The sequence below is a fragment of the Equus przewalskii genome, chromosome 24 (assembly GCF_037783145.1).
Source record: "Equus przewalskii isolate Varuska chromosome 24, EquPr2, whole genome shotgun sequence".
NCBI classification, from domain to species: domain Eukaryota; kingdom Metazoa; phylum Chordata; class Mammalia; order Perissodactyla; family Equidae; genus Equus; species Equus przewalskii.
This window is the reverse complement of record NC_091854.1, coordinates 16,719,616-16,740,472: the sequence shown is the minus strand read 5'-3', so window position 1 is coordinate 16,740,472 and position 20,857 is coordinate 16,719,616. Positions and strand designations below refer to the sequence as shown.

The following is a 20,857-nucleotide window of genomic DNA, read 5'->3' as shown; positions in this document are numbered from 1 at the left end:
GAAATGCTATCTAATTAACAAAAAACTGATAGCTCTGGATTCATTAAGTCATCTTACGGAAGCATTTTCAGTTATCTTTTAAATATGAGTTAATTTAAAATTTGGGGAGGTATTATTCAAGTTGGTTATAAGGGGACTGCGAAGAATATTTTTTTTTAATGTAAAAAATGGCAGATCTGTAGTAAGGGTAATTTTTTAAAAAATTAGGTGTTTTAGATAGGTTAGTGCCAGCTTCATTGCATGTTGCATGGTAAGAGAGAGGGCTAATCTTTAGCATCTCTCTCTTTTCTTCCTTTTCCTCTTTCTGTCTTCTCATCTACACCAGTAATTACCGTGTTTGTGATGGCTACTATAATACGGACTTACCTGGGTAAGGTAGAACCCTACATTAACAAATTTATGGCATGATTTATATTTTCTACAAATCCGTCAATATCATGAATTGCCCTTAATTTTTATAATTATTTTGAATATCTAATTTGCTATAGTATTTTTAAACAATAATATGCCTTTATTTTTTAATTGCTTGCCTCTGCATTTTGACTTTCTTAATTTTGACTAATTTATAAATATATAAATGCTTTCTTATTACTTTCTATTTTAATTCTGTCTAATAATTTTGTTTCTCTTTTCTGCTTATAATGCTTTCTAGCTATGAAGATAATAAGCCATTTATCAAGTAAGATCATTAGTTAGACATGGAATGCACTGACTTTGAATCCTTCTCATTCCGCCCTATTTTCTACAGTTCTTTTCTCCTTAAGCTATTCATGATGAAATCTCTCCAAAATTATTTTATTTTGAAATTGTTCTCATGTTTTTGTCCCATTTCAGCCAGGCTTCTTCATGCTTCAGTTGTAAAACCTTAGGTTCACCTAAGATTAGTTTATTAGAATCTGAAGTTTAGGTGTTAAGTGATTATCTGCCATTTAACCTTTCTGTATGTGTCACATTATTCAGTGTCGTGAGTGCACCACAGGAATAAAAATATAGAAGTAAGCTAATTAAGGGCTCCTTAATTTCCTCTACCAAAATGCACATAAAAGACAATAAAGTCATGGGGGATGTTTTACACCTTGTATTTTCATATAGTTTTGATACCTCGTTTATTCTGGAGTAAGAAAAGGTCATACCTGCTGTTGCTGTTTTCACTGGAGGCTGCAGTACTAAATGCTATTGTTCTCTCTTTAATCAGTGAAAGGTTAAAGCCAAAATGCTGTTGAATTTGAATGTGAACATAGGGAAAGTCCACTGCTCCTACTGCCATGTTACTGTTTAAGTGTGATTCGTGGTGTTCTCCCATTGAACCTGTTCATAACATTCACTTTATCTTTTCAGGTCTTGGGTGCTTGGTGCTTTCGCTCTCCTGTGTCTTCTTGGCCTAACCTGGTCATTTGGGTTGCTTTTTATTAATGAGGAGACTATTGTGATGGCATATCTCTTCACCATCTTTAATGCTTTCCAGGGAGTGTTCATTTTCATCTTTCATTGTGCTCTCCAAAAGAAAGTAAGTGGAAATGGAAACACCTAGGGGCTCTGCTTGCTTGTCCTTTGGTTTGAAAATAAGAGATAGGATACAGAAGATTTTACAACTGGCGTATTATTAAATAGCATCATATTTTTAGTCGTAAATTAATTGTAATGCATGACTGGAAATTAAGGCTTCACATGTAAAATATGTCATTACCAATCATCTTTTGGATCTCAATTTGGGAGTGTTATAAACTCCATACTTAAGATTTCTTCTTTGCTAGGGGGGTCTACAAAAACCCTTTGTGCAAAGGGTATCCAAGATAAAGAATAGGTTAAACAACCTCATTCTTTGCTCTATAAAGGGAATGCAGTGATTGAAAACATTGAGTATAAAGATAAATGACCTTAATTTTAAAAGCACCAGACATACAAAAAATTAATATTAATGTTGTCTTTTGAGTAATTTTGAAAGATCTAAACCCCAATAATTTCATGTGTCACATCTTATTATTTTGTTCTGATTTTATGTTAAGTGCAGTCAGCAAAAATGATTCAAAAATTAAAGTTGAAGATGAAAAACTTTAGTCTGTTGCAAGGAGATATAAAGCTTAGCTGCCATTTAAGTTTAAAATTTCCATGCCTTTCACTAGGTATCAACCTCTCCCTGTCTGCATATCTAACGTAGTCTTTTTATTCTGTTATTACTAGTTGGTCACTAAATTGAACAGAGAAATAGAATTGTGAAAGTGAAAACTATTATGTTTTCAGTCCTGACGAGATGATAGTGTTGTTACTTCCATCAGTTTTGAATAAGCTATAATTTTGAGATAATGACAGAGGAATGTGCAATACTGACAGATAATGTACATTCACAACAATATAGGCATTAGGCAAAACCCACACTGGAGGGTGTTATTTGGATAAAATATCATTTTGATTGCCGTTGTCTTGGTTATACAGCATTTCAGAGTAGTTAATAGCCATTCAATGTACAGAAAGTTTTTGTGAGGTATCATGTGTTATTTAATAATAACACTGAACTTTAATTTTTTAAACCTTATACAGGTATAATCTTGTAATTACTTTGTTCTTTTCTATGTAAATGAACATTTTGTATACATGCATATGATCATGTAGCCATAATTTCTGCCAAATGTTTTTGACATAAAGCGTAAACTTAGCAGAGAAAAGGTGAGGCCGTCATTATTTCCTTGTAGAGTTACGTGGATTCATTGAACAAAGAGATTTGCTGTTTTATATGCTTTTTTAAATTAACAGTTACATTTTAAAAGCATCACGTTGCACGTTTTTTGGACATGTTCTGCTTAATCTTGGAATGTCCTATGGGGTATTGCTAGGATGAATTATTAAGAACATGATATAAAATGGTCTAGTTAAAATCATGATTCTTACTGCTTGAGTGAGCTTATGTAGGCAAAGAAAATACTTTAAAAGTTCAACCCATTGTTATTTGTTCTAATAGATGTAATTAAATAAAGTTAAGAGGATGAAAATGCACGTGCACGTAGATTTAAAAGGTCATCTAGTGACTTTAATTCTCTGATTTTGCAAGGAATGCGTGTCAGATTTATGGTCTTTGCAGGCAGATAACTGAACATAAAAGTGTGAGGGGAGAAAAAATTTTTGAGTGTTTTTTGTAACCTAGTGGAAAAAATCATTTTGTATATGACTTCTCCTTCATGTCAGTCTTGTAATTTCAAAATCTCAATGGAAGCCACAAGAAAACAAGTTTATATGCCAATTTAGCTGCACAGAGTCCAGCTCTCTCCCCTGGTCCTCCCAACTCTGTACCACCTCTGCAGGCGGAACCCTAGTATTTAGCAATTGTTTGGACTTCACTTTTTAAAGTTTACTCTAAACTTTCTTTAGGCCTAACAACTTTTCTGTCTATTCATATATTCAAGCTTCAGGGGAAAAGGGAAATTACATGGGTAACTCATTAATGTGAATGGAAATTGCATAAATAGTTCCCTTGTGTGCTAATGAAGTGAATAGGCATCTTAGGCTCTCTGCACTAAATGTTAAAGCTAGACACATCAGAAAATGAAGAAAACATCCCATCCTCATTAATGGCATATGTATCAAAGTACTTTTTTCCCTTTATTCTTGCGCCAAAGCACTCTTGTCATTATAAAGAGGTTGCCCGCAAAACTATGCAATACAGTAAAAGAAGTTTATGTGTTGACCTACCTAAGAGGACAGGAAACGTATAAAACTTAAATGACTGAATTATGAGTGGTTAAATGTAATTAAGCAAGAAAGATAGTAATTTTTGGTCCTATTTTCTTAGCACAAAATGTAAAATTCGGGTTGCTAAGTATGTAGATAAAATAAGGCTTTTAAAATACTAGTGTATTAATAATATTTGCATAACAATAACAGGTGTAGAGCATTTCTACATGTTACATCACATTTTAAAGACCCCACCAGCCAGTCTAGTGGACACATATTTTTCTGATTTCTGTTTCAGCAGTTTCAATTCAACTTGATTTTGTAAGTTCAGTTTATTTTCTCCATGGAACAGTATTAGTGGAACTTAAATTCTTCTCAGTTGTCTCCAGTGCTCATTTCATTAGAGAGTGAGAGGGAGGCAAATCTGTTTCTATTAATCCCTGGGTCTCGTGGGTATTCAATGCAGGTACGGAAAGAATATGGCAAGTGCTTCCGACACTCCTATTGCTGCGGCAGCCTCCCAACTGAGAGCCCCCACAGCTCAGTGAAGGCGTCAACCACCAGAACCAGCGCCCGGTACTCCTCCGGCACCCAGGTAACAAGGAACTTGAGAGCATCCTTAATTAACCTTCTTTAGAGAAACCCTACTGAGACGTGTTCTATTCACTTGCGCTAAGTGTCTCCTCATTGTGATGATCTAGGTAGCAAATACTTGCTTTTTTAGTATTTTGGTTTTAATTTCTTCTTAAGTATCTCTTCAAGGTCTTTAGGTGTGAACATCGTTTTTGTGAGAGGTATACTTCTTTAAGAAGTGTATCATAAGCCTTTGGATCTCCTAAGCTCGTATAGCACAGCTCTCTCGTAAGGCACACTCAATAAACATTTGATGAATAATCAGTCATCTCCACTTAAAAAAAGGCAATAAAAGAAAATGTTTCAGAGCGGAAGGTCAAATACTTCTTTGTAGAGAAGCAACAGAGCAGTATGGACTTCCTTAGTTTTAGACCAGAATCAACACACATTTTTTTTTTTTAAAGGCCAACAGATAATCCTACACAGATTGTTTAGAGTAAATCTTTGTGTGTCTTTATTGGGGAAACTAACATAACATATGTCTTGCTATTTTATATTAATAGAGTCGTATAAGAAGGATGTGGAATGACACTGTGAGAAAGCAATCTGAATCTTCTTTTATCTCAGGTGACATCAATAGCACTTCAACACTTAATCAAGGTCAGTTACTAGGAAAATTTGAATTTACAATATAAATTTTGTACCTTTTGCCAATTTACAATAATTCTAGAGAAAATGCTGAATTTTTCTCGCAAATGGGTTTATATCACAAGCTCTTAAACCTGTTGAATCAAGTTTTACCCTTTATTTATCCTTTATTAATGTATATTATTCAATAATGTAATGCAAAAAGTATAATTTTAAACTCCACATTTAACAAACTAAGGCCAGAAGAAGTAAATACTTTGCCACAGATTAAAATGTTTTCCTAGTGAGTACAAATTTATCCTTTCTCACCAGGACATTTATGAAAGTTTTCTTCTTAAAACATTAATATAATTAGAATAACTACTATTCACATTAAATAGTGCCGATCTTGCCGTGAAAATTATTTGAAAAATTCTTTTATATTTCTTTCAGAGTAAAAAATAAGTCAAAACATTTATAGTAAATCTGCATAAATAATTAAAATACATGAGAATTTACAAAGTAATTTTTAAATTTGAATTGCTGTTTTTAATGTCTACAATTACAGCTTTAGATTTATCATATAATCAGTGTAATTCATACTTTAAGTAAGCTGGCAAATAAGATAATTTAGCAAGATAAGGACATGAGTGCACGTACACACACGTTTTCCTAAATGCAAGCTTAGTAAATTTCAATTTGGTGTAAAAAAGTCGAACATGTTTTATTGTTTATATCCCTGGAAAGGTAATTTATCCAGGTGATTTCAGTTTTGATGTACCAATTTGTAATATATATTTTATCACAATGAAATATTAAAGACATTTTTCATTGTTGACATTGTTCTGATGAGATTCTGGTTTAAAATGAAAAAAGGAGTACGTATGGCATCAAGACCAACTTGAATTTTAAAATATTTTAGTCAAATTGCATTAGCTATGCAAAACATATGTTTGATAAGTATTGAAAGGTTTGTAATTTGTCAATTAGAATGAGTGAAATGTGTGTTTATTCCATTGCTCTGATGTTTTACCTAATTCTGTTAAGATGACTATCAAAAAGGAAATGAATTATTCAATGATTCATTTTTGAAACCTGGCAAATGAGATTACAGAATGAAAATTCTCGTTACACAGAATTTGTGAATGGTCTAATATTCATTATACGCTGTCTCTTTTTCCCCCCCGGCATGTGTGCTCCCGCATTTACTAAGAGAAGCTTTGTGCCATGTGTCATACTTTTTACCTGTTTGTGAAAGTTGTTTTTCCTCCTGCTTGTATCAGAGTTGGTATTAACGCAGATGTTTTCAGGAGGGATAATCCCACACCTGTAAATTCTGAAAGTTCGAGATTCCCTCTTCTGGGCCTCAGTGGTTAGGTTTTTAATATTAAGCAGTAACATCTTGAAACATAATGTTGATCTCCGTGCATTTAATTGCCATTTTTGTTTAACAGTGATTTTGTATAAATTAGCAAATGTCATCCTCAGCAGGTGTTTACTTGGGGGACTTAGAAAGCACCTGTGAATCACTGAAATTTAACTTCCCTCTCCCCTTTCTCCTTCAAATTAGTAGTTCAAATAGAGTCAGAAAATTTCAGCAGTTTCCGTTCCCAACTTGTCCACTACCCTTGATGAATACAAAAAGTACTTTACTGCAACTGTAACATTAAAATAAGAGAACTGATGTATTTTTTTCTGTTTCTTTGCTTTAGGAATGACTGGCAATTACCTACTAACAAACCCTCTTCTTCGACCCCACGGCACTAACAACCCCTATAACACATTGCTCGCTGAAACAGTTGTATGTAATGCCCCTTCAGCTCCTGTATTTAATTCACCAGGTGTGCTTATACTTACAAATAAGACTGCCTTTCTTTGCTGCTAAACAGAGCTGTGATCTTTGCCCTTTTCCTAGAATACTCAAGTTGCCATATATTTATTATTACGTCCTTAATTTCTCAATTAAAAAGAGTTAATGGTGTTGCCCATGCCAGGCTTCTAAAACTGCACTATATTATAGTAAAAATTCAGTCATGATAGTATTTACCAATAATTATCCATGTTTTTGACACAGGTGGCATAAATCTTAATATATTATTACAGGACTGACATCACATGGTCCGAGAGCCCATCTTCAAGATTTATATCATTTAGAGGTATCCTATCTATGTAATGTACTGTTCAGTTGACTCTAAAGCTTGCTGACAGAATTTGCTTCTGGAATGAATTAGCTAATAAAGATAATTTGGATGCCTAGGTTTAGAAAACTACACCCAGCCTTATCAATGTAACCAAACTATAGTATAGTGCAGCTTTATGGTAGTTTTTCTTTTTTCTGAAAAAACTTTGAGAATAAAGTTAGTATTAGTCAGTTTATCCCTATAGTTTTTTATTGGGGGGAGGGGGAGAGATTGTCACTAACCCATCCTGTATTACTATGTTTTCTAAAAGCTTATTGTTTTTTAAAAAAGCATATATATTTAATATTAATAGAATTTTCAAGATTTTGATAAAAGTTATCACGTAATTACTGCTAGCGTATAATCTTTATTTGTGATTGATGTTTGCCACTAAATTAAACACAGAACTTTGTTTCCGTTTTTTTTCTTAAAATTCTTTTTTAACGTAACTGCAGCTTCTCTTTTCATTCTCTTGTTTTTCTTACTTTCCTTATGCTTTCCTCTAGCAACCTACAGAGAGACAAGTATGGGAGTAAAACTTAACTTTGCCTATCAAATGTAAATTTTTTCAGCATGATTTTTAACCGGCACAATTAAAAACATAACTAGCAGTCATGAAGTAGACTCAGCGGGCAAGTGGTTCACAATTTGCAACTAAAATGTTACCGAATTCAAACAGTACATCTCTCTGTACTGTCTTGTCAGTAATAGAGGTCTGTAGCAAACGCTGTCCGTACTTAAGTATACGCAATGCTGAAATAATTTGCTCTTTCAAACTTGAAGTACTGTCAACCAGGACACTGAATAATTGACTTACCTTTTCTGCATTCCCACAGTAATCTTGCTACAGGCTGGGCAAAGTCTTCAAGTGAATTACCTGAACTTGAGCAGAAAAAGTTGCCTCTTCAAAACCAAAGATGTGCTTAAATCTGCAGTATATCATAGAAAACAGCTTTTGGATTATCCAGTATATATTTTTATATTTATTAAGCAACAATCAAAGGAAAGAAAAATGACAAGATCGAACCTCACAGAGGAAACAAGTGCCAGCAAGTGATCCATGTGTCACCTATAACTTAAAACACCAAATGTTTTCTGGTGGTAAATCTTAGAATAAAGATTGTGGCACATAGATAAATTTATAAAGCTGGAGAATTGTGTCAACCAAGCTCAAGGAGGCCTTGCAATGCAAATAACTATTATAAGTTCATTTTGTTCTATGTGGAGCATGAACCAAATTGAGTTGTCAGTCTTTCAAATTTGGAAGTTGGATCAGAGTTTTTAAAATAACATGAGTCGCCAACAAATAGAATCCTCCCATTTTCTCATTTTCTGCTAATGATAATTTGTTGAACGATTATCAGATATTTATTGGTCGTGAAATTGAGTTTTCTAGGATAATCTGCAGCTTTAAGAGCGGAGTAAGCACCAAAAAGGGAAATTTCGTATTTTTTCCAAGAACTAAATTTTTTCCTAAACTCCTCCAAGCCTTGCATACAATGCAGCAGCCTCACAGTGGTCAGTTTCATTTCAATAACATCATTTCATTCTTTTTTTTTTCCAGACCTATCTGTAGACGTGATTTTTTTTTTTTCTCTAGGATTTTGAAAGTGACTAACGTAACTTCCATGGTGCAGACCATTTCATTTTCTCTCAGACTTTTTTTTCATTTGCCTGAGAAGCACTGTGATGTCTTAGTTTACATGTTTATGTGTCTGTAGAAAATACAACTCTGATTCAAAGAGAGCATGTTACCACATTTTTTTTCCTCCTAAACCTCTTTTCATATCTTCAGCAGACTTATCTGATCTTTCATTCCTCTAGAGATAAAAATATATTAGCTGAGGCTGACACCCTTTTCCCATTCCATAGTTAAATATTTATTCTTGGTTTAATTTCTGTGACCCATACTTAAGAGATCTCTAACATTTCTGCGTTGAACTTCCATGCCCATGGTGTCTGTGGGCCAGTCTCGGATAGTAGACTCTGCTGGTTCATTCGGTGCTGTCACTGTGACTGATGCAGACTGCAGGGCTGCAGGCCAACTCTGACCGTTAGGAGCCTGGGGCCATTGCTATTAGAGTATTAGTCCCCAAAAATAATCATAATAATCAAAATAATAAGAAATATTCAATGCAAAAGTAAAAGGCTGCTATTGCTGGTAATCTAATTTGTTGAACCCTTGCTCTGACTAAGTTGCTGAGAAGCTTAGAACTTCTTCATCATGTTACAATAAATCATTTTACTTTCTTTTATATATCAGCTACTCTTAGGCCAGATAGCCTGAGCAGACAGACATGATGTGAGTTGTCCAAAGTGAGTCACCCCACCTGCTGTCTATCGTGTTGTTGGATGGTGCTTGTGGGCCCCTGGTCCAGTCAGTGTGAGAGATGGCTGTCTTTGTTGAACATGAATTCTTTGTATCTGTCCATTTTTTCATTCTTTTTTTTACTTCATCTCCAGAAAAAGGAAATGTTAGAATGTCGTTTAACAAGTTGCTTGCCAGTTCTGTGGGTTTATGTGGTACATTTGCCTTCAGTTTTTGTATGTGACTTATTCCTTTTTAATTTAGTGTTGTTTAGGACAAATTCTGTTAATTTTATTTTTATAGACCATAGTCTCATACTTTAAAATGTAAATGTCACTAATGAATTGCTTTGCATTAACTATGCAAGGACATGGAGTGAAGGCTACTTTGTAAGAGTGTCAGAGATTTGACCAAAAATCAATTAATAACTACCATCTCCCCAAAATTGATCAAGTAATATTCTGTTATGCCATCTTCCCTCCCTGAAAAACAGTATTATTCTTTCACACTTTTTCCTATTATATATGGGGTTGCAACTGTTTACAGTTGGGAATGCGGGAAAGCCTGGCACTTTTCAAGTGTTAGCTTTCAAATACAACTTTGTCCTGAACGACATTAAAAAGTCTTGTACAAAAGAAGTAGACATCCTGTAGGGAGGAACAGAGGCAGTAATGGAAACCCCCCTTTTCTGTTTCAGGACATTCACTGAACAATGCCAGGGATACAAGTGCCATGGATACTCTACCGCTAAATGGTAATTTTAACAACAGCTACTCACTGCGCAAGGGGGACTATAATGACAGCGTGCAAGTCGTGGACTGTGGACTAAGTCTGAATGATACTGCTTTCGAGAAAATGATCATTTCAGAGTTAGTGCACAACAACCTACGGGGCAGCAGCAAGAGCCACAACCTCGAGCTCACACTACCAGTCAAACCTGTGATTGGAGGTAGCAGCAGTGAAGATGACGCAATCGTGGCCGACGCCTCATCTTTAATGCACGGCGACAACCCAGGGCTGGAGCTCCATCACAAAGAACTCGAGGCACCGCTCATCCCTCAGCGGACTCACTCCCTTCTGTACCAACCCCAGAAGAAAGTGAAGCCCGAGGGCACTGACAGCTATGTCTCCCAGCTGACGGCTGAGGCTGAGGACCACCTGCAGTCCCCCAACAGAGACTCTCTTTATACAAGCATGCCCAATCTCAGAGACTCTCCCTATCCGGAGAGCAGCCCCGACATGGAAGAAGACCTCTCTCCCTCCAGGAGGAGTGAGAACGAGGACATTTACTATAAGAGCATGCCAAACCTTGGCGCTGGCCATCAGCTTCAGATGTGCTACCAGATCAGCAGGGGCAATAGCGATGGTTACATAATCCCCATTAACAAAGAAGGGTGTATTCCAGAAGGAGATGTTAGAGAAGGACAGATGCAGCTGGTCACAAGTCTTTAATAGTGCAGCTAAGGGGTTCCAAGGGCCACATGCAAGTATTAATAAATAGAGACTCCACCGGCCTCATGCAGCTCCCTCAGCCTCTGCTTGAAGACCTGGCTCCGTTGACCTGTGGTTCTCCAGTGTAAAAAAGATGACTGAACCTTGCCGTTCTGTGAATTTTTGTAAAACATACAGAAACTTTGTATATACACAGAGTATACTAAAATGAATTATTTGTTACAGAGAAAAGAGATGCCAACCAGGTATTTTAAGATTCTGCTGCTGTTTAGACAAATTGTGAAACAAGCGAAACAAAACTTTCCAGCCATTTACTGCAGCAGTTTGTGAACTAAATTTGTAAATATGGCTGCACCATTTTTGTAGGCCTGCATTGTATTATATACAAGACGTAGGCTTTAAAATCCTGTGGGACAAACTTACTGTACCTTACTGTTCCTGACAAGACTTGGAAAAGCAGGAGAGCTATTCTGCATCAGTTTGCAGTTCACTGCAAATCTTTTCCATTAAGGCAAAGATTGAAAACATGTTTAAACCACTAGCAATCAAGCCACAGGCCTTATTTCATATGTTTCCTCAACTGTACAATGAACTATTCTCATGAAAAATGGCTAAAGAAATTATATTTTGTTCTATTGCTAGGGTAAAATAAATACATTTGTGTCCAACTGAAATATAATTGTCATTAAAATAATTTTAAAGAGTTTGAAGAAAATATTGTGAAAAGCTCTTGGTTGCACATACGTTATGAAATGTTTTTTCTTACACTTTGTCACGGTAACTTCTGCCCATTTTCACTTACTTTCCACTGTATACAGCGTTCTGCTTTGACAAGTTAGTCTTTATTCTTACATTTAAATTTCTTATTGCCAAAAGAGCGTGTTTTATGGGGAAAAAACTCTTTGAAGCCAGTTATGCCATGCCTTGCACAAATGTGGTGAAATCTAGAAAAGATTGTGTCACCCCCTGTTGATTCTTGAACAGAGGGCAGAGAGGGCAGTCACCGGGCACTTCTCACAAACTTTCTAGTGAACAAAAGGTGCCTATTCTTTTTTAAAAAATAAAATAAAACATAAATATTACTCTTCCATATTCCTTCTGCCTATATTTAGTAATTAATTTATTTTATGATAAAGTTCTAATGAAATGTAAATTGTTTCAGCAAAATTCTGCTTTTCTTTTCATCCCTTTGTGTAAACCTGTTAATAATGAGCCCATCACTAATATCCAGTGTAAAGTTTAACACGGTTTGACAATAAATAAATGTGAATTTTTTCAAGTAGTTAACGTGCACTTCAATGTATGATACATAATTGGCTTTAACACACTGGTCCTTGCCCACCCTCCCCCCTTGGGTGTATTCAGGTCTCTTCGTGATATAACCCATGGATATGTGAAAGAACACAATGAAGTTGCCTGATGGTTCTGTGTGCGGAAAAGAATATATTGTATTTGTATTCTATTTGCCCTTTACCGGTGCCCAAAATCTAGCAGATAAGTTTTAACAGGGAAATATAGTGAAGTATTTTTGTTTGTTCTATTTCACCAGAACTAAAACAAATAAAAAGAAAGGAAGAAGAAGGGTTGGAAATTCTATCATCAAATTTGGGCATCATAAAAAAAAACTGATTTTTCAGCAGTATTTGAAAGAAATTCTTAAAACATACTTTTACTGTTTGAGGACTATAAGTATTCCTGTAGGCAAGGATGAATGACAATATTTGTTAGCATGGAAAGGTTCAAAAATCATATGATTGAATCACAACAAATAGATTTTTCCTGTCGGCATCATAAGCATTTATACCAGATTTCTTCTAAAGCTTAGTGGTTCTCTCAAGCGCGTCCACCCAGTTAGAAATCACTTCTTGTGGATGCACTTAGTCATGCTTATTGAATTTAACAAAAGTAATGAGAAAAAAAATTTTAAGTATGTATTTATATATCTAAATGTGGATATTGTAAGGTAGACACTATTGATAAAAATAGCAATATTTAATAATAGGATAACAATGGCAGGGTGTATTCACATATAGTTAATACCTAACAAGTTGGAGATAGATTGACTATAAGAAATTATATCAAGGGCCAGCCCCGGTGGCCTGGTGGTTAAGTTTGGTACATTCCGTTGGACTGCACGAGTTTGGTTCCTAGGTGCAGACCTACACCACTTGCCTGTCGGTGGCCATGCTGTGGTGGCAGCTCACATACAAAAAAAGAGGAAGATTGGCAACAGATGTTAGCTCAGGGCGAATCTTCCTCAGCAAAAGAAATTAATTTCAAACAGATTTAACAATCCTATGAGGAAGGGTATTTGTATTTCTTTGGCTAAAATTCTTCAGGAATTTACAAAATTTTATTTGCTAGCAGGGAACATTCTGTAATCAAAACTTTAATTTTCTACTGTGTTATACTTCTTTCCTTTCAAAGCCTGAAACTATGGTGTTGTGTGATATGTACTTCCCAGTATACAAGTTAACTAGGGTCAGGCGGGTTCTGTAACGAATTACCCAAAAAAAGAAGCAGCGTTGATTATTCAGTTAGTGCTCCTCCTTTCTCTTGAGGCAGTTCTTAAAACTAGTATGATGCAAACAAGTACATAAATACATAGTCCCTAAGTGGTTAATGGTCTCTTTAGAAAAATTAATTTATTATGAGTGTTTAGATTAGGGAATACAATTTGGAAGCTATCATTCATCTTTTCCACCAAGAGAAGAATCATTTTTAAAATATATGTTTGCCTTAAATTCCATCCAGGATTTCCCCTGGTACAAGTTAATTTCTTAGGTTTAAATTGTCAATCTACTGATGGATGCAGCACTCTATTTAGTAGCCCACTCGTTTCTTTGGATCTGTGTAGACTTCACCTAGGTGTACAATGTCCACCTCCTTGGTGGTTATTCTTTGTGATAGTCACGACTGTGAGCTTTTATAAAGTCATGTTATTGTACCTCCTCCCTGGAATCATTACTCAACTGGTCTATTAATAATAAAGAATGATTGTTTCCTTTATTTTAGATGTGGCTTGATACCAGACTGACCTTTTATTTTATCTTACAATATAGGCTGTTAGTTCGGTTTATCAAAAAAAATAAGAACAGATATCTGTTTATATTCATCTTACAGGCTTTTAAAATTGCATATGTGGAAGAGCATCCATACACATCTATAAATTACTTAAATATGTTGTCACCTGCAACTCATCCACATTCATTTGAGGGTAGTTACGTATGATATTTTAACCAATAAAACAACAGCGACGGTTATTTGACAGAAAATCACCATCACTATCCTATCCCCAAAAAGCAAAGAAGCATCATGCAGAAATTCATTGCCAAATTTCAAAAGAAAAATTCATGTGCACTTGTAGTGTGTATTCAGGATGCTGCTTTATTTATTTAAATGAGAAAGGATAAAATGTTCTTTTCTATCAATTCAACCTTGAACCTCAGGCTTAAAACCAACCTTTAAGAGGTTCTCATGGGATAGAGTGTTTTGTAAAATGTTTTAACTCAGTACAATTTTTATTGCAGTTATAACCTTCTAAGTAGAAAAACTTGAAAGAATGCATACAAGTTGAATATCTGAAATGAAAACAGCTCTTCATATTTTATTGATATGGAATTTTCTTTAAAGACAGTAATCCCTACAGTGTTTTACAAATAAAACTTGGTACCGAGAGTTCACAGGATCCTGTGTTCCAGATATTTCACTTCCCATGAATAGTTGCATTAAATCCCAAACGTCAGTATGAAAAGTTACTGGCATGTTGAACATGGATGAGGATTGCTACACAGGGTAATAAAATTAGTATGCTTTTTGGTTAAAATGCCGGATTTGAGTGGATTTTGAGCATGTATGGGCAGACTGGAAGCATTAGTGCTAAAGGAATAGTAGTAGAGTGAATAGTAGTGGGTTGGATATTAATTCGTGACAGCCTTAATTATCATTTGAATGGTATGCGATGAGAATTTGCTGTTATGTCGCTCTGAGTCTTTCTCCAAGTGATCATAGAAACACATTCTGTTAGCTAAATGCACCAAGCAGAAAAACTTGAATGTTTAAGGATATCACATTTTTAACCAACATGTACTCTGTGCATATTACTGATGCTTTGTTGCAAAACATATGGGACTAATGGAAACTCCTGGATGTTATCCAAGTTCATTTCAAGGCACTATGGCCAGCGAGCTTTCAAGGCCAGGGTAACATACATTTGTCAGAGGGCATTAATAATAAGCGGTAAGAGCACCATGTAATTAGGCTAATTAAATGTACTATTAGCTTTTTTCAAATATTGGCAATAGACCGCCCCTCATCTCTTAATAAGGCTTCTCTGGAGTCTTCATCCTTTTCTCGATGGCATTACTGTTTACTGAGTGTGCAGTTTCTCAGACGTCTTCAGAGGTCACTTTGATTTTTAAAGCCTATTGTTTTAACTGGTAAAATTTTTCTGAATTAATGCATTGTGAAATGCTGTTAGGTATCCTGGCATTTAACATTATAGATCACTGCATGAAATAAGAAACAACAAAAGAGGTAATCCAATCCAATTGAGCTCACCGAAATCATTACCTGATAAGGGAAAAAAAAACACTGCCCCAAGAATCTTTCATACATTCTCTAGTCTGTGCTTATTGAAGCTATAGGATCAAAATCTCAGAAATGTTTAAAAGGCATAGTCAATCTTAAGCAAACCAATGCTATGTGAACATAAGAGACTAGTGATGAATGATCAATTTTTGAGTAGTTTTCTGAATATGGTTTTCATAAGCATTTTTCAATCATATGTCAGGAATAAGCTCTTTAAAAAGGCATTTTAGCAGTCACAGCAACGTGGCTTTCCTGTTTGATCTTATTAGGCAAAAAATGACTGATCTTTTGATGTTCTCTTGGAAAGGCTGACAGCTTCTATATAGAACACCCAGGAACAATAATGATGGATATCAGAGAGATTGATTAGATGAAAGATTCATTCATGTTTTTCTGCTGAAATATCAATCTTCATAAATAGATGGCTTTTAAACCAAAACATAGCACTAGCACACAGTGAATTCTTTAAACACTATAATAAAAGAGCTCCAAAACAACAAGTGCTGTCTCATTTTTCAAAGCTATCTCAGGCTAAATGATTTTGTCCCATTTGTTAATTTTACATATTGCAACAAGAAATAAGTACCAGCACCTACCGTTTAATAGATGCTTCACAGATGCCCGGCTCTGTACTAACGTTATGTGCCTTATTGCACTTAATCCTCCCAAGAATCCTGTGAGAAGGGTACTTATTATCCACTTTTGTGAAAGAAGAAAAATAATTTGCTCAAGGTCTCACAGCTGGTGAGTGGCCGAGCCTGCACTAGCATGACGTTTGTTTGGCTCCAGAATTTGAGCGTTTAACCAACATGTGTCACTTCTGGTTTTACTCAGAGTCCCAAGAATATTCCTTACACTTCATAGGCTTTTCCTCTGCTGGTAGAGCGCATTTGTTTGTTGTTTGGAGTCTAGAGAACGTAAAGGAAAATAAAGTGAAGGAGTCAGTTTAAATGAGTCGAAGTGTCTCAGAAGAGGAAGATCTCCCTGGTAAGAGTGAAATCTCAAATCTTAGCAAAAGTGAACCCATTCGCTGAGTGGTCCTTGAATGTAAAGTTTATTGGTTACTGATTTGCCTCCTTTGGAAATAACTTAAACAAAAGGTCATGAGGAAGTTGCAGTAGGGAAAAAAAATCAAAGGATTTTGATCCAGGACATGGAATTTTTATTCCTCACCTGAGCAATAAAGTAATACTGGTGTACCCAGTCCGTGGGGTGATGAACAAGAGAAACAAACAAGAGAAACGATTTATTCAGGTATACACTTTTTATTTCCCTTCATGACCAAGCCATAACGATAATGAAAAAGTCATGTGAAAAATGAAAATATTTGAGTTCCCTTAAACTTTTTTGAAAGTTAACATTGTTTTCAATTTAAATGATTGCGTGTGTGTGCTCGTATATTTTACTATTTAGGGTTTTTCCAGTTCATAATCTAGCTTTATCTTTAACATTTGTCCAGAGACCTAGTCTTTCTCTCTGAAAAATGAAGAGTTTGAACTAAAGTGGTATTGCTGTATTTTGTTTTTTCCAAGAAGTGTCCTGCAGAGCCCCGGAGTTAGAGTGGGGAGCTCAGAAGGACCAGCCGGTCAGGGGTTCCCTGTGAGTAGGTTGTTGGGAACGTGATCCACTAAAGCAGGTTTTATACTGAGCTTTGTGATTTATTGCATTAATTCTCACACTTGCCAAAGGTAAGTGTTCTTACAAGTTAGGAAACTGACTACCTAAGTACTTCAGTGTAGCCCTCTGCAAGCGTGGCTGGGAATTGGATCTAAGCTTCACGCCTGAGCCCAAGCACTTAAGCTCTGTTTAATTCAGCCTCTGGGGACAGTCTGGCCTCCCAGAGCCCTGCAGGGGCCATACAGCAGTCAGTCAGGACGAGAAAGCCACATGCACTGACTTTCGAGTGAGCCACTCATTACGTAGTGGGTCCTGGGGTGACAGAGGGAAGGGAAGAATTCATAAGGGATGTGAGACTTTGTACTGTGGGCTCCTGTCCAGTTTGACACTGCCTTTTCCCCTGGCCACTGCCCCTGAGGACTGTCTCAATGGCCTTGTTGGTGCCATTCACTTCTTTTTATTATTATTATTGACATAACAAAAGACATCTTTATCTCTTGGGAAATTCTAAATTTGTTTTTTTTTTAATTAGGAGCTGGTTTTCATTGTTGGAATTAAGATAAGTATGTTATTGAGCTTGAACGCTTTCTTTTTTTTCTCTTTATTAGCTAACATTGGTTTATAAGATAATACGAATTTCAGGTCTGTATCGTTATATTTCTATTTCTGCGTAGCCTACATCATGTTCATCTTGATGCCGCTCACTTCTGTCACTGGCTCCTGCCTGCCATTCTTCATTCCCTACTCCCTATTTCTTTCCTCTTCAAGCTTTTTGTTTTTCTTTTTAATTTTCTCCTTTTTTTCATTGTCCTTGTTATTTGACTTAAAAAACTATTTTAGTTTTTAAGTATATCTACTTTTACATGCCATCTTTTCATTTCACGGATTTTAGCCTTTTTTCTTTGTAGAGTATATATTTTAGTCTGTGGATTTCCTCTTTCATTTCAAATGCTTTTTTAAAAGTTTCATATATTGTATATTATTTTTTAGTATTAACCTTTAATCTTTATTGGAATATAAGCTTGCTTATATTTAAATTTCTCTCTAATTTCATTTTTTAATTTCCTTCTAATTTTCTTTTTGTCCTTCACAGTCTTTAAAAAATAAAAAAGTCCCTCTGGTTTTTTTTTTTAATTTTTTTTTCTCTTAGCTTTCTTTTTCGATAGTCAGCAAGAGTTATGGCCACAAAGATGGTGGTGTTGAAAAAAAGTCTTCAGCATTTCAATCCTACTTGTAATTCTTCTGTATTTCTCCCGATTTTAGTGTTCATTTTGTATAAGATATTCACATAAGTAATTTAATGAAGTAGAGGTGTTAAGGGTTACGGAAACTTTGGATTCACACAGACAGAGGTTTAAGCCTTTGCTCTCTCTTGGGCAAATTACTTAACCTCTCTCAAATTGTTTCCTCCTCCGGAAAATTGGAATCAGCCTACCTTGCCAAGGGTTGCTGTGCGGATTAGAAGTAATGTATGTAAAGTGCCTTAGCGCAGCGCCAGGCTCGTGATGGGCCCTCAATAGAGAGTAGCTGCTTTTCTTCAGGAAGATATTGTGAGTAGCAGAAACATCTCGTGACTTTAAGTTTTATAAAAATAATCAGTCATCAGGACTTCAACTGGATTGTCATTATCTGCCTCTAGCCATGTGGCCAGGATTTATCAGGAACACTTCTATGAACCGTGCACCTACAGCCACCAGGTTCGTACCTGCAGGGGTGGGTGACTCCAGGGGATGGCCAGCTTTCTGCAGAGATCTAGGTGGATGAGAGCAAAGGGGAGCAGGCCTCTGAGTCCTCTTCTGGAATATTCATTTAGCTAATTAAAAAAAATATTTTATGCAGAGAAGTGAGTCACTCAGCTTTTCCACTTCTCTGCTTTTCTCTTCCCCCCTTTGTCTTCTCATTCGTTCCTACAAAGCAGTAGACAAGCCTTTTACTTGATTTCGTCTTTCTTTAATCAATATTGGTCGAGTATCTACTATGTGTTTGACGTATAAAAGTAGGTGGTGAGATATAGAAATGAAGGATGTCTCTGCCCTTGAATTAACAATGGTAATGACTAACATCTCTTGATCACCTACTGTCTGCTAAGCTCTGGATTAAAGACCTTCGTGAACGTGATTTCATGTAAAATTTTCTAATTTTTGTAACACTCCTATGACATAAAAACTATTACTATCTGCATTTATGGGTAAGGGAACTGAGGCTTAGCAAAGTGAAGTAACTTGCTGAAGATTCAAAGTCTGGTCAGTGGGGAACCTGAGAGCCTGAGTGCCTAAGGACCTTGTTATGATACAACTGACGTGGCTTGAAACCAAAACAGATATTTAAAAGGATAATTACGACACAATAAAATAAAGGTTTAACCATTGCGAGAGCAGAAAGGAGGGAGTGATTGACTGAAGGGAATACTGAGAAAGACTTTTTTGAGGAAACAAGTGTTAGAGCTAGATTTTGAAGGATAAGTAGGAGTTTGTTAGGTGAACAAAGCAGAGATGGAATATTCTAGGTGGATGGAAAATTATGTAAAAAGCAAAAAAGCTGTGAAAAGACATGAGACGATTTGAGTGAGAAGTTCACTGTGACTGGAATAATCTTCTGTGACTGATGGAGTGTGGTGGACCAAAAGTCTGAGGAGATAGATTGGGGCCAGATTGAGGGGGGGGCCTTGAACACCTCTTGGGTACTGGAACTGATGGCTGCTGCTTTTTGCCCGTGTTGGAAGAGGGGAATGGAACTGGTCTTAGTGTTTGGTGAGTTCTCTTATGTGCCTTATTTACATTATTTCATTTAAGTTTCAGAGCTATGAAGAAGTAGCTTTATTTATTAATTGTTATTATTATTGCTTAAAGTATACAAATTATAAGAGTAGTACTTGCTGAATTGTCACAGTATGAACATACGAATCTAACTAGCACCCAGAATGGGAAACAGAATATGGGATTCTGCCTGTGTCCCCTTCCAGCCATTACACCCCGAGGATAACACTACCTGACTTCTAATACCATAGTTTAGCCTTGCCTGTTTCTGAATTGTGTAAAGTGGAATACTGCAGTATATAATATTTTGTATATGGTTTCTTTTCTTCAACATCATGCTTGTGAAATGCATTCATGCAGGCAGATGCAGTTGTAGTTCATCCTTTTCATTGCCGCATAATGTTCCACTGTGACTACATCATAAATTATTTATCCAGCCTTGGAGTAGTTCTTATTATCTCTGTTTCACAAATGATAAGCCTTGAATAGGTTAAATAACTAGTTTTAAATCACAGAGCTAGAGAGTAGCAGAACTAAGATTAGTCCAGTATCATCTTACTCTAAAGCCAAAAGAGCTGTAGAATATGGGCTTTGGGACAGCCAATCGCTAGCCAACAATAATGTGTTTAGTACATTAATTACACAACAGTCTATTGTGTGCCAGGTACCTTTCTAGCTGCTGAGGGTACCGTAAGGAACAAAGCAGATTCCCTGCTAATAAACGTTTAAACAAGAAGATGACGTCAGCTGCCAGTAAGTGATGAGGAAGAGAGTAGTAAACACGCATAGAGTACTGAGTTTGTGGCAGGCCCTGTTCTAAGTACTTTGCCTATATTGCTTCATGTAATTCTCCAAACAAACCCATGAGGCAGGTGTGATAGCTTCTCTCATGATCCGCGTTTGCAGATGAGGATGCCGAGGAATGGAGAGCCCAAGGACCCCGCCTTCTGTCCCGCAGTTAGGAGACAGAGGAACTGGATTCAGATCCAGAGAGTCTGGCTCCAGAGCCTGTGCACATAACCACAGAGCCAGGAAGGGTGAAATGAGGAAGCATCCCTCAGCAAGAAGGCCAGTCTAGCCAGGATGCT

At 36.2% G+C, this 20,857-nt stretch overlaps 1 protein-coding gene across 50 annotated transcripts in view; it reads left to right on the top strand.

Moving 5' to 3' along the window:
* Nucleotides 1-12,088, top strand: part of ADGRL2 (adhesion G protein-coupled receptor L2) — a 594,788-nt gene extending 582,700 nt beyond the window's left edge. For 17 of the 50 annotated variants that reach the window (XM_070592478.1, XM_070592481.1, XM_070592476.1 and 14 more), the window contains 5 exons: nucleotides 1,339-1,507; nucleotides 4,133-4,261; nucleotides 4,803-4,899; nucleotides 6,579-6,707; nucleotides 10,052-12,088. In XM_070592478.1, the coding sequence (XP_070448579.1) occupies nucleotides 1,339-1,507; nucleotides 4,133-4,261; nucleotides 4,803-4,899; nucleotides 6,579-6,707; nucleotides 10,052-10,806 (1,279 nt within the window). In that variant the 3' untranslated portion in view covers nucleotides 10,807-12,088. Of the gene's footprint in view, nucleotides 1-325; nucleotides 371-652; nucleotides 680-1,338; nucleotides 1,508-4,132; nucleotides 4,262-4,802; nucleotides 4,900-6,578; nucleotides 6,708-6,940; nucleotides 7,023-7,552; nucleotides 9,363-10,051 lie in introns of those variants that run through there. The other 33 variants (XM_070592496.1, XM_070592502.1, XM_070592494.1 and 30 more) reach the window with 6 other exon arrangements.
* Nucleotides 12,089-20,857: the final 8,769 nt, after the last annotated feature.